This window comes from Canis lupus, chromosome 9, assembly GCF_003254725.2.
Source record: "Canis lupus dingo isolate Sandy chromosome 9, ASM325472v2, whole genome shotgun sequence".
NCBI lineage: Eukaryota > Metazoa > Chordata > Mammalia > Carnivora > Canidae > Canis > Canis lupus.
Genome location: NC_064251.1, coordinates 43173207 through 43186727, shown reverse-complemented (window position 1 = coordinate 43186727; position 13521 = coordinate 43173207). Strand labels below are relative to the sequence as shown.

Here is a 13521-nt window from a genome sequence, read left to right as displayed (position 1 = left end):
GGGGGGAACGGGACACGGACACAGGGAGAGCAAGAGTGAGGATTCCAGTGGACTGTTTTCGTCACCCAGGTGGAAGAATTAAGTGAAATACGTCTTAAAAAAATATACCTCGGGATCCCTGGGTGGCGCAGCGGTTTAGCGCCTGCCTTTGGCCCAGGGCGCGATCCTGGAGACCCGGGATGGAATCCCACGTCGGGAGCATGGAGCCTGCTTCTCCCTCTGCCTATGTCTCTGCCTCTCTCTCTCTCTCTCTCTCTCTCTCTCTGTCTCTCTCTCTGTGTGACTATCATAAATAAATAAAAATAAATAAAAATTAAAAAAATATATATATATATATGTGCTCATGTGATGCCCACAACACACTGTGCTTCCCTATGTAAAGAACCTCCCTCGATAAGGCAACCTCACACAGCTTGGCAAGTCTATGGAGTCCCTAACCTCTCCATAAACCACCTGATTTAAACTGGAATCTCAAATGGGACCCCAGCATCATAAAAACAAAGCTTAGCTAATTAACTATAAGCCTACAATTTCTTCCCTCTTTCCCAGTTCATGGCTTAAGGAAGTATTTCCCCAATTATGTTCAGTGGAATACAGATCCCTGGATAAATAATAAGTTTTGGGGTCACCTGGGCGGCTCAGTCAGTTAAGTGTCTGCCTTCAGCTCAGGTCATGATCCCGGGGTCCTGGGATCGAGTCCCATGTCAGGCTCCCTGCTCAGTGGGAGTATGCTTCTCCCTCTCTCTTTGTCCCTACCCACTGCGTGTGCATGTACACACATGTGTTCTCTCTCAAAGAAATAAATAAAATCTTTAAGTAATAAAATAAGTTTGGGAACACTTGCTGCATAACTTCTCAGAGCCTATAAAACACCAACCATCTTCAGGAATCTCCAGGAGGGAGTGGGCTGATATGGTGCATTCTCAACCACGAGGAGGCCTCTTTCACAGATACAGTATGGGAAAAGCTGCATTAAGCCCTTTCAAGAGCCCCAGACTCAGGGGAGGGGGCTCTCAGAATACTGTCCAATGGCAGAGAACACTCAAGTCCCAGCCAGCAAAACTCTGAACGCACCAGGAATAAAGCTAGTCCTGCTTATCCATGCCCAAATCAAACCCAAACTAATTGACTAAACTGGGACTCAAAACCTCCAGGCAACATGCTGAAGGAAACCCCAGCACTCTATAAGCAGCGTATCTCAAGAGAAAAGCAAAACTCTCATGATTCAAGTTACAGATTGGAGTCTGTAGTTTATTCTGCACAAAAAGTTATTTTTCCTAACCATGGCTGGTCTATTCCATGGACTGCAGTAATGCTGTCTTTCCCTCTCTCTTTTTTTTTTTTTTTTTTTTTATTTTAAACACGTCTTAATTCATTCTTGCAATTATTCTGTGGGTGGAAAAATGAAAGCGGGGAGAAAAACAGCAAGCAAACAGGATACTTCAGCTCCATTATTTTGAAAGGCAATCTGCCCAGTTAAAACACACTGCTGCCCACCAAGGCCAGAACAGCAGAGAAGTACAGATGCATATAAACATATAGGTTTTATATGCAGCCACAGCTTGAATTGAGGCTTTTTCAGTGCAGATGAGAAACAGTTATGCCTAGGAAAAAGTGACAAAGCATTTCTGATCCCAGCATCTGTCCCCAGCATACCCCTCTGCATCTCTACCTGGGGTCTCTGACAGGGCAGAAAGCCAAGATGGACAGAAAGACACTGGATTAAAAGGTTATATCTTCTAGAAGTCTTAGTAAATGATGTATAATGTTACCATGACATTAAAATCAATAATGTATCATGGAATATAATGCAAAATCTGCACAAATTTAAGACAGACAGCAGGCCCTACAGGAGTAAAAGTTCACCCACCCAAGTCTCAGGGGATCTTTCAGTGGAAGGATGAGAAACCCTGGAAAGTACATAGGTTCAAAGACAGATATAGCCCATCCTGACTGAGCCAGCCCACTGGCTAGACCAGTTTTCAAAAAACGTCCCACCCACAGAGACCCCAAGCTGTTCCCCAAGAATCTATCCACTGCCCAGGGTCCCCAAGGCACTGAGATGGGGCCAGGAAGGCGAACCCATTTGCTCACTCTTGCAGGAAACTCCTAGAGGCGGAAGACCCCAGTAGCACAGGAGGGTGAGAAAGCAGGCTACAGCCATCAGCGTAGGTGGTTTGTTTTAAGATTCTATGTATTCATTTGAGAGTAAGAGGAGAGAGAACAATGGGGGCAGAGGATGCAGGGAGAGGGAGAAGCAGATTCCCCATTGAGTGGAGAGCCCGAAACAGGACTCGATCATGACCTGAGCCGAAGGCAGATGCTTAACCAACTGAGCCACCAAGGGGCCCAGTTCTAGATGGTTTAAGGATCTCACTGGCCGGCCCCTTGGGTCTGAATCCCAGCTCAGTGCCTGGTCCCTCCTCTACCTTTGGATAAGTAATTCTCTAATAGGGACTCCTGCAGACTCACGCCCCACTCAGGCCTTCAGTCTCCTTCCTCACCTGCAAGACGCCAGGGCTAGACAGATGGAAAGCCCAAGATCCTTTGAAACCCTCTTGCCAAGATACCTCAAATAGTTCTCTGATCAAAATTTGTGGTTGGTGAGGAAGACAAGGCTCCAGTTCAGTGAGGGGCCTTCCATGAGCTCCAAGGGATAAAACCTCACCTCACCGCCTGGCTGTCCCCTGCCCATAGGCACCCAGCCCCTGGACACAGAAGACCTAATTGCCCTTGTATCAAGGGAAGTTCCCCCTTCTAGTAGGTCAGCCCAAGTCCCCCTCCCAAGTTTGCTGCAGGCAATCACAAAACTGGAACCCACAATCCTTGACCCCAGAACCTCAGCCTCGGCAGCTGCAAAACGAGAATCCATAATTCCCAACACATAACCCAGTAGAGCCTGAGGGACCACATCTTTCCTGTCTCCTGTTTACAGTACTCAACCTCAGGGTGGATACAAATGCAGTGGCAAAGGGGTACATACATAAAGGCTACCATTTTGTACATCCTGGCATTCATGTTGGGAAAGGGGACATATATTACACCCTAAAGATTTTAAAGAATGGGATCAGAATTGCATTGTGGGGATCCCTGGGTGGTGCAGCGGTTTGGCACCTGCCTTTGGCCCAGGGCGCGATCCTGGAGACCCAGGATCGAATCCCACTTCGGGCTCCCGGTGCATGGAGCCTGCTTCTCCCTCTGCCTGTGTCTCTGCCTCTCTCTCTCTCTCTGTGTAACTATCATGGATGGATAAAAATTAAAAAAAAAAAAAAAAAAAAAAGAATTGCATTGTGGGGGGATCCCTGGGTGGCTCAGTGGTTTAGCGCCTGCCTTCGGCGTGATCCTGGAGTCCCGGGATTGAGTCCCGCTATTGATTCCTGTATCGGGCTCCCTGCATGGGGCCTGCTTCTCCCTCTGCCTATGTCTCTGCCTCTCTGTGTGTGTGTGTCTCTCATGAATAAATAAATAAAATCTTTTATAAAAATAAAAAAAATTTAAACTTTAAACATTTTTAAAAAAATAGAATTGCATTGTGTTCCTATACTTTGAGTCAGCAAATTCTACTTCTACGAAGAGACTCTCTGCAGCAGGATTTACAGTAACAAGACTTGAAAACAGCCTAGGGATCCCTGGGTGGCGCAGCGGTTTGGCGCCTGCCTTTGGCCCAGGGCGCGATCCTGGAGACCCGGGATCGAATCCCACATCAGGCTCCCGGTGCGTGGAGCCTGCTTCTCCCTCTTCCTGTGTCTCTGCCTCTCTCTCTCTCTCTGTGTGTGACTATCATAAATAAATGAAAAAAAAAAAAATTTAAAAAAAAAAAGAAAACAGCCTGAATGGGATCCCTGGGTGGCGCAGCGGTTTGGCGCCTGCCTTTGGCCCAGGGTGTGATCCTGGACACCCGGGATCGAATCCCACGTCGGGCTCCCTGCATGGAGCCTGCTTCTCCCTCTGCCTGTGTCTCTGCCTCTCTCTCTCTCTCTGTGTGACTATCATAAATAAATAAAAATTAAAAAAGGAAAAAAAAAAAAGAAAACAGCCTGAATGGCCAACACTAGGAGGACTGGCTCGGTGAATTTATGGTATGACCACACAACGCAGCCACCAACAGTGATGATGCATATCTATATGCATTAATGTAGACAGAAGACACTGTATTGCAAGGCACATGGTATGCTCTGCAAATGTGTATGTGTACATCCATATGCAAATGCAGAGGATAAAAACACTGGAAGAATATACAGCAAAATGTGAGTAAGAATTAACCAGATGAAGGGCGCCTGGGCGGCTCAGTGGCTATCTGCCTTTAGCTCAGGTCACGATCCCCGGGTCCTGGGATCGAGTCCAGCCAGCACTGGGCTCCCCATAGGGAGCCTGCTTCTCCCTCTACCTATGTTTCTGCCTCTCTCTGTGTGTCTCTCATAAATAATTTAATGTAACTTAATTTTTTAAAAAATTTAACCAGATCTGAGAAATGGCATGATAGGTGTTTTTTTTTCTTTTGTTCATCTGTATTTTCTTTTTTACATTGAACATGGATCATTATGTGTATTTCTCAAATATTTTTTCTAAAGTACAAAGCTAAAGAATATTTATCAGAGGGATTATTCAGAAAGAATAAGGCAGGTATCCATTAAAAAAATTATGAGCAAGCTGATCTCTAGGCAGCTTCTTGTTTCTCAGAGTGACACCAACACAATGCTTGTTGCATCTCAGACCTGTCTTTGAGGATGTGACGCGCTGCACTTTAAGGAAGCAGCCCCGAGCCCAGCTCAGAGGCTGCATGGCCTAGGGTCGCCACCAGAAGGCCCAGTCATCTGAGCAACCAAACATACACCCCTAGGCTGCCCTTTCTGTTACAGGCCACTTCCTGGGCCTCAGCAGCCATGATCCTGATCAGCATCCCCACCATGTAGTTGCAAAGTTCAGAATGAAGGTTCTGAAGACCAGCCAATGAGGTTTTGTCACCTATTCACTCAGTCTCTTAATCCCTCTGAGCCACAAAGTCTTCATTTGCCACACGAGAATAAAGACTCCTAAGGCAATATATGCCAAGGGCCTAGCAAAGTGCTCCACCCAGAACAGCTGAATAAGAATGTTTCTGTTCCCTGTCCACTCTCACTGTACTGGAAGGCCATTCCCATAACCCCAAAGGCACGTACACAGCTTTTTCTTTCAACGTAATGTGAGAGAAGATTCTAATCCACCTATTCTGAAAAGACATATACTTTTTTCTTTAGAACACTTGTTTTTTTAATTCACTTGAGAGAGAGAGTGAGTGAGAGCAGGAGCAGGAAGGTCGGAGGGAAAGAGAGAAGCAGACTCCCTGCTAAGCAGAGAACTCCATGCAGGGTTCAATCCCAGGACCACCAGATCATGACCTGAGCTGAAGGCAGAGGGTTAACTGACTGACCCACTCAGGGGGCCCCAAAAGACATACCCTTTTTTAAAAACACAGCTTAGAGAGATTTGGTTGCAGGGTTTGCTACATCCCCCACCACTGCAGACACTGCTACCAAGGACCAGCGCACCTCTGGCACCTCTGCCGACCCTCTCCAGACCACAGCCAGCAGGCAGGTTCAGAATACTTGTAGTAGGGAATGCAACTCCCCCCTCCCCCCATATCACCCCACAGGGGAAGGAGGCATTCCCATTATCATCCCCAGGCAGCAAATCAACAGCCTCCTGGCACTCACTCAAAGTTGGGCTGCAGATGTGGTGAGGCCTTCCTCCAGCACCACCCAGCCCTCCTCAGCCTCAAGAAACTCCAGGACCCTTTCCAGGTCACCACCCAGGCATGCTAGTGACAAGTTCCACCAGGGAAAAAGCTGCCAAGGCAAAAGCAGACACCAAAGGGGACGCTGCCCCATCTCTGCATCCGCTCAGGGACAGCCAGGGTTCAAACCCCCAGCAGGAGGTTGAAACTCTGGAAATGGAACACAAGAAGAGAAATGCCCCATTCTGGAGCCATGGCTGGTAGGGAAAGGAAACCAGCTTTCAGTCACAGCCCTGCCAGGGATGCAATTTGGGATACTGAGACTCTGGGAATATTTCCCACAGAAACAGAAGGCTAGACTGGCCAACCATTCAATCATATTCCCGATTCCTAAGCACTCAGCAAGCCATGTTACTGGAGTCACTACAGTTCACCTGCCTGGCTCCCCATTAGATTCAAAGTGTCCCCCAAAGACCAGGAAAACATCCTACCTACCTCAGAATCCTTGCCAGGGTGGCTGCAGCTAGCTCAGCAGGCAAACCAGTAATAACAGAAGGTTTGTCCAGTGAACAGATGTTCATGCAAACCCAAAGGGCCTGATCTCTGAGGACAAACAGCACCTGTCTCCTTTCCAGTGCCAGTCCTCTCCTCTCTTGGGGTGGGGGAGGGCATCATGGGGAGAGCTTGGGTACTCCATGCAGCAGGGTTGTGACCTGTATCGCAATCAAGCTGGGTGAAAGGCAAGCCCCACTGACCTTCCAAGTAGCAGCAGGGCCTGCCCCAGGTGCTTTCTGGCTCCAGGGAAACTCCTCACAGAAGTGGCCAAAGTGCAGACTGGAGCTACCCCAATGTCGCCCTCCCAGCAAGACCCCTGGGCAAGGTCCTTTGAGGACTCCTTTCTCCAAGTCACTTCCATAGGAGGGATTTCTCTCTATAAGAGCACAAGGTGGGGAGATTTGGCATGCCTTGGCCTGTTCTGGAAAGTACTAGCAGGCTGGCAGAAAAGGGCAAAGTTACAATGCCACTAAACATGAATCTTCATGAGGCACTGCTATCTCCCCAGAGCCTAGCACAGATTTGGCCCACAAAGCAAGAACACACGAGGGAATGCACTGACATGGGGCTCCAGGCCCAGCTGCGAGGTCAGCCAGGTATCCCTGTGTGAGCACATCTGGGAATAAGAACATTCTATCCTGCCTCGATAGAGTTCCCAGACCCCCAAGGAGGGTCTGATGGAGGCACGGCACCAGCTTCCACTAGTAGAAAAGTAGCCTCACAACTTTGTTTACAAATGCAGACTCTGAGTTCAGATTTTGACTCCTTCCCTCCCCATCTAGAGAGAAAAAAATGTGTGGTAAAAGTGGGTGGATTTCCAGAAAATATCAGGAGACTGAGAGGGGTCCAGCACCCTGGCTGTCAGGTAGGAGGCACACATTAAATCCCTCTCCTTCTACTCTTCTGAACCCAAACGAAATCCTCACAGGGCAGCTGGACACGCTCACCCCCACACATCATCCTACCCTGCAATCTCGGCCACCACCAGCAGCAGCACCCAGGTCAGAGACTTCCAGGGCATCCCACATGCTGTTTCTCCCAGCGAATGCCTATTGAACAAAGGCCAGAGTGGGCTGGGGTTCCTAACATTCTGGGAGAAGTCTAGCGCAGTTGTATAAGCCAAAGCCTTCTGGTCAGCCCCTTTCTTCAAAAGCCAGGAATCCAATGTTGCAAGCATAGTCTCTGGGGGCCCTGGCCTGGAATACGATGGGAAAAGAGCCTGCAGAAGAGAAAAGAAAGGGCATCGCCACTGCCCTGCCCACCTCACTACGTGCTGGTGGGATTATCTCCCGGCCTGTGTCACCCACCTTCAGGAAACAAGAGCCAGCTCTATAGGAGTACCTTCCCCTGAGGGTGGCCTGTGTCATGAAGGCCACTGGACCCTCACTAAGGGAAATTTATAGGTAAAATATCTTGGTAGTAAGACATGGACTTACAGATACAACACTGCAGGTTTATGTGGTCTCATCCCCACTTTACAGATGGGAAAGCTAAAGGCTCAGAAATCATGGACCTTGCTCAAGGTCACACAGACTCTCAAACCTGAATTCAAAGCTGTCCGCCACACTGTCCCTATCAGCAGAATTCTCTAATACACTTCCCCCCTATTTTATCAGTTTGGTAAATCCGGGTTTTAGAACGCTTTTAAAACAGGGGCAAGCGTAACAAACGTTTGATTCAACCCAACTGAATAAACCCCTTCACTAAACCACAGAATTGAGAGCCACAAGAGCCTGAGGAAATCCACTCCAACTTCCCTGTTCAGGCCCGGAGGCTGAGGCCTCCACCGCTCTAAGAGCTTCATTTAAACAGGCTGAAGGCAGCCCTAGGGAACCAGTTCCTGAGGTCTAAATTCCCATCCCCAAAAACAAACTAGGTCCTGCCTTTTCTGTGGTATGGACCCAAATCTACATCACAATGGAGACAGAGCAAGATATTTCCCCTTCGGGCCTTTGGATGGGTTTCCCGCTGCCAATAAACACTCAGGAGGGAGGCCACTGAAAAACACAGCTCAGAGAACTGAAGAGTGGGATGCTTTGAGGTGTCATGATGCCATGCCTTTGTCAAGATTAAGGACTTTGCAAGTCAGGGTACCTTGTGGGCAAAGCATCCTTTCCAGGGAACGAACAGTAAATGGTTCTCCTGCATCCACTCTGTGAACCAGGAGCTCTTCTGAGCAACATGGGGACAATCGGAGAGAGGCCAACACAGAGAACTTTCATCTCAATAACACAGCAGTCCAACAAGACACATGCTGCTGGACGATGATCCCTCCTCCCACAACTAAGCCACACAGGCCCCCTATTGTGTCAGTTTAAAAACTGAACTTTGCTGGGCCAACACATTCGGCTGTGTTCAAGAAACCAGTTTCTCTCACCACTTGGAAAACAGCAGCATGCCCGCAAGAAGGGACAGCTGGGGGGGGGGGGGGGGGGTTGTCGGTTGGTTTGTTTTTTAAGCAAAGTCCTGGTCATTCTGCTATAGCAACTGGAACAAAAAGAATAATAGCCAGCACTGATTAGATGCTTCCAATGTCCCTGGTTCTATAGCTTTTAAGAAAACTGAACGGGACACCTGGGTGGCTCAAGCGGTTGAGCATCTGCCTTTGGCTCAGGTCGTGATCCTGAAGGTCCAGGATGAGTCCTGCATTGGGCTCCCTGCATGGAGCTTGCTTCTCCCTCTGCCTGTGTCTCTGCCTCTCTCTGTGTGTCTCTCATTAATAAATAAATAAATAAAATCTTTTTAAAAAATCATTTAAGACAACAGAACTGCAGGAGAGAAATCACCCTCCCCTCCCAAAGCATTTTGGATCAAACAGGGATTCAGGCTTCTGGTGTGCTCAAATCTTTGGCTGGTCCTATAGCAGCCGCCAGAGGCAATCAGCAATAAGGGGTTGGGGGCTGAGGGGGCAGTTAGGTTGAGAAATTAAGGTTCTAATAAAACAAAACATCCCCAAATCTGCAGAAGGCCAGATGAGCTAATGCAAGGTGGAAAGAAGCCACTTCTGCAAGATGGGGCAGCAATTAAGTGGTGCCTGGCATTTCGCAGCCCTTGGAGTCTCTGGACGACAAATGCTAGTTGGGAATGCACTAGTTTTCCTCTATTGTGTATGGGGGAGGGGGAGACTCCCCCATTCTGAGAACCCAACCACCCTTTTGACTGGTTCTTCCAAATCCTTTTAATACTGCACTTCCCGGCTAGAATTTGAGGGAGGAGGGCCTGCATATCTTATTTCTTCTTTAAGCTGAAGACCGTCTCCTCCAGAACCCCTTATATTTAAGGGGTCATCTTCGCACCAAAGGCGTTGTGCCCCAGCACAATCCTCCCTAAACCCAAATCCAACGTTTGAGGAGTGGGGGAGTCGGCGGGTAATTATATTTTGAGCGGTGAAATGCTGTGCGAAAGCAAAGCACCAAATGCCTGAACAGTAAAATGCAGTTTCAGCAAACACGTTTTGAAAAGCGGCAGACAAAAATCCTGTAGGAGAGGAAAGGAAGGAACAAGCCGGAGCCTGGGGCGTGAGGGGAAGACAGAGAGAGAGGGAGAGAAAGAGGGAGAATGGCGGGCCTGTGGTCACACTTCAGGGGGACCCCCCACGCCTCGTCACCCCGGCCCACGGCTGCTCGTCAGTCACAGCGGGAAAAGTCCAGCGTGTGACTCAGTGGCAGAATGAGTCCTGCAGCCCCGCAAAATGGAAACGGGGTGGGGGCAGAGATGGGGAGGCAGCGGGTGCCCGAGCGCGGCCCACCCCGCCCCCCGGCTCCTCCGGCCTCCACCCCAGCTCCCACTCCGCCCCTCCCCCCAGTCCTGCCCAAGGTGAGGGGCCGCTCCGGGGCTCCCAAGCCGCCGCATCCGCGCGCGCAGGAAGGAGAGGAAGCCTCAGGGGGGCGACCCGAGCTCCAGGACGCCTCGGGGCGGCAGTGCCCTGGGGCAGGAGGGAGGTGCCGGGGGCCGCTTCCCGGGCGCGCGGCCCCCTTACCTCCAGGGTCCGGATCTCCTGCTGGGTGAGGTCGTTGGACACCGCGCACTTGGTGCGCAGCCCGCGCAGGCTGCCGATGGAGATGTCGATGAGCTTCTGGAGCTGCCCGCACTGCTGCAGCGCCCGGCTGGCCGCGGCCCCGGGGCCCCCGTCCGCGGCCGCCACGTCCCCCCCGCCGCGGCCCTCCTTCTTCTCCCCCATCGCCACCGCGCGCGGCGCCGCTCTATCCATGCCTCGGCATCGGGGCGCGGGGGGACCGAGGCGGGGAGCCCGGGGAGCCCGGGGGCGCGGGCGCCTCGGGAGGGAGTCCGCGAGCGGGGAGGCCGGCCGAGGAGCGCCCCCCGGTGCCGCCGGAGCTCGCACGCCGCGACGACCGGCCGCCGAGCCCGCTGCCCCGCCCGCCCAGCCCGCTGCTCCGCCCGCCCAGCCGCGGCGGCAAAGCGAAAGCCGCGGCGACCCGACGGCTGCGGCTCCCGAAGCTTTTAAGTGGCAGCGGGGGCCGGGTCAGGGTAGCTGGGCATGCCGGGACTTGTAGTCCGCGCCCCGCACCTGCCGCCCGACCCGCGCCCTCGGGGCCCCTGTCCGCGCCCGGCGCCCTAAGCCCGGCGCCCCGCGGTCCAGGCCTTCCCCCCCGGCGGCGGGCTCCGGCTGCGCGAGACCGCCCCGCCTCTGCACCCCGGGAGTGGCTGCGGCGCGCCAGCTCCTCCCCCGGGCGCGCGGAGCCCGGGAGCCTCGTCTCCCCGCCCTCCCCCCACGCCCCACGCCCCACGCCCCACGCCCCACGCCCGCCTCCCGCCCGGGGGCTGCCCACGACCCCCGGATGGGGCGGGGCAGGGGCCCGTGGGCCCTGGATGGGGGGAGGGCGCGCTTCCTGCAATTCTGCAGCCGCCGCTGAACCCTGGAAGATGGGGATAGTGGAGGTTCCAGAATTTCTATGTGGGTTTAGGGGCCGCCATCTAGTGGGAAGGGGCCTAAAGTACTTGTCCTCTCGCTGGCTCGAAGAGCCTCTCGATTGTCTACGCCAAAGGGAATGCTCAGGCCTGGAGAAAGACGTCAGGGCTTTCTTCAGGAGCCTATTCGCCCACCCAAAGAAGTATCCCATCCCTCCGCCACCCCAAGCCAGCAGGCCGGTCCAGACACTTGGGGTGGCACGTTGATTTGTCATGGGCTTGGAGTGCTCTAGAGCAAGACAGCCTGGGTTCAAATTCACACTCTACTTAGCTGTGTGACTTGGGCAAAGTTAGCTCACCTCTGAGTGTCTTGAGTTTCTGCATCAGTAAAAATGAGGTGATAACAGTACCTATCTCATAGGGTTCCTATAAAGAATGAGTTGGGGGCGGGACACCTGGGTGGCTCAGTGATTGAGCGTTTGCCTTAAACTCAGGGCCTGATGCCAGGAGGGGCAGAGGGGATGGAGTCAGGCGTCAGGACCCCAGTAGGAAGCCTGTTTCTCCCCCTGCCTATGTCTCTGCTTCTCTCTGTGTGTCTCTCATGAATGAATAAATAAAATAAACAAAATAAAATGAGTTAGGGGCACCTGGATGTATCAGTGGTTGAGCACCTGCCTCTGGGCATGATCCCAGAGTCCTGGGATGGAGTCCTGCATTGGGCTCCCCACAGGGAGCCTGCTTCTCCCTCTGTCCGTGTCTCTGCCTCTCTGTGTGTGTCTCTCATGAATAAATAAAAATCTTAAAAAAAAGAATGAGTTAATGTATGGACCTAAATTGACTACTGACAGTGAGTAGTCACTGTATAAATGCTGGTACTTGTTACAAGCCAATCTCAGATCTCCTAACCATGCATGGCTCCAGACCCCTGCTGTGGACACCTTTACACACCATGGCCTGGGTGTGGGGGCCTGTCTATGCCATTTAACTCAGCATTCAAGCTGCAACACTCTCCCCACTCATCCCCCACACCACCTCCTGCCGGTTCACATGTGCCCTATTACTTGGCTAAACTGAAAAGCCAAGACTCTAATCAAAAGCACACAATTCCATTCTTCCAACATCTGCTAACCAGAAGAAATACTCTGAATTTTCTCTTGTAAGTGCCTTGGCTGCAGAGTGGCTGGCTAATTTATCTTTGTATCCTCTTCACTGAGCCAAGTACAGCACATGGCCCACAGCAGGAGCTCCATAAAATTGTGCAACCCAGTTCAGGAATTCTTCAGGCACAACCTCTGCTGAGTTTCTCCTATCTTTCAGACCAGCCCAGGCCTGGGCACTTTCTCTGTGTGTCTGTCTCTCTGTCTCCTCTTTTTTGAAGCATAAGAATGGAACAGGAGGTAGGGTCCAAGCATTATATTCCTACCTGAACTCTATACATAGTCAGTACTGGGTGGCAGTTTATATTAAACCTTCCTTTAATGTCACTTGACATTTCAAAACTAAAATACAAAATTATGGTAACTTTAAGATGTGCTTTTGCAAACTAACCCCTCCTCTGAAGATTTTCTGAAACACAAGAGGCTTCCTTCCTAACTCTTGACCCTTCCCACTCCTCACTTAAAACAGGACTCCCTGTACCATACCTATGAAGCCCCCACCAATGATTATTAGCTTAGCCCAGCCCACAGTCCTTGCAGGAGAGTAGTAACTGTCCTAAAAGAGAAACCAGTGTTCTCAAACTGTGAATCAGAACTGCCTGGAGGGGTTGGTGATGGACCCCACCCTCAGGGTTTCTGATTCAGTGGCTAGAAGATGCCAGGCTGGATAAGTTGCATTTCTTTCTTTTTTTTTTTTTTTAAGATTATGTTTATTTATTCATGAGAGACACACAGAGAGGCAGAGACATAGGCAGAGGGGAAAGCAGGCTCCCCACAGGGGACACCATCCCGGTACCCCAGGATTGCGATCTGAGCCAAAGACAGGTGCTCAACCACTGAGCCACCCAGGTGCCCCTATTTGCATTTTTAACAAGTCTTCAGGTGATGCTGCTGCTGTAGTTCTGGGAGCCTGAGCTTTGAGAAGCATTGGTGCAGAGGAAGGTCAGGGGGCCCAGAGAACGCTCTCCATGGGCCGCCCATACTAATGTCCTGGCTGGTCAAGAATCTCTGCTCAGCAGCCAAAGCTGCCTGGCTTGAGCGACTGACTTACTCTAACTCAATTCACAAGAGGTTTCCTGATAAGTGCCTATTTATGCATTTACATAAGCTGTAATTGCCACTGGGGCCTGGTTGACACATTTCCCCTCCCCCGCAGGGCCACTTTATGTAGGAAGCCATCTCCTGAGAAGAGTAACTGCCAGCCTGGCAGTGGTGTCAGGGCTGGAG

The 13521-nt window shown here is 51.3% G+C and overlaps 1 protein-coding gene across 2 annotated transcripts in view; it reads right to left on the bottom strand.

Annotated features, from left to right (window-relative positions):
* Nucleotides 1-10587, bottom strand: part of KSR1 (kinase suppressor of ras 1) — a 155218-nt gene extending 144631 nt beyond the window's left edge. Inside the window, exon 1 of one of the 2 annotated variants that reach the window (XM_025476441.3) lies at nucleotides 10248-10587. In XM_025476441.3, the coding sequence (XP_025332226.3) occupies nucleotides 10248-10478 (231 nt within the window). In that variant the 5' untranslated portion in view covers nucleotides 10479-10587. The remainder of the gene's footprint in view (nucleotides 1-10247) is intronic. The other variant, XM_025476443.3, reaches the window with a different exon arrangement.
* Nucleotides 10588-13521: the final 2934 nt, after the last annotated feature.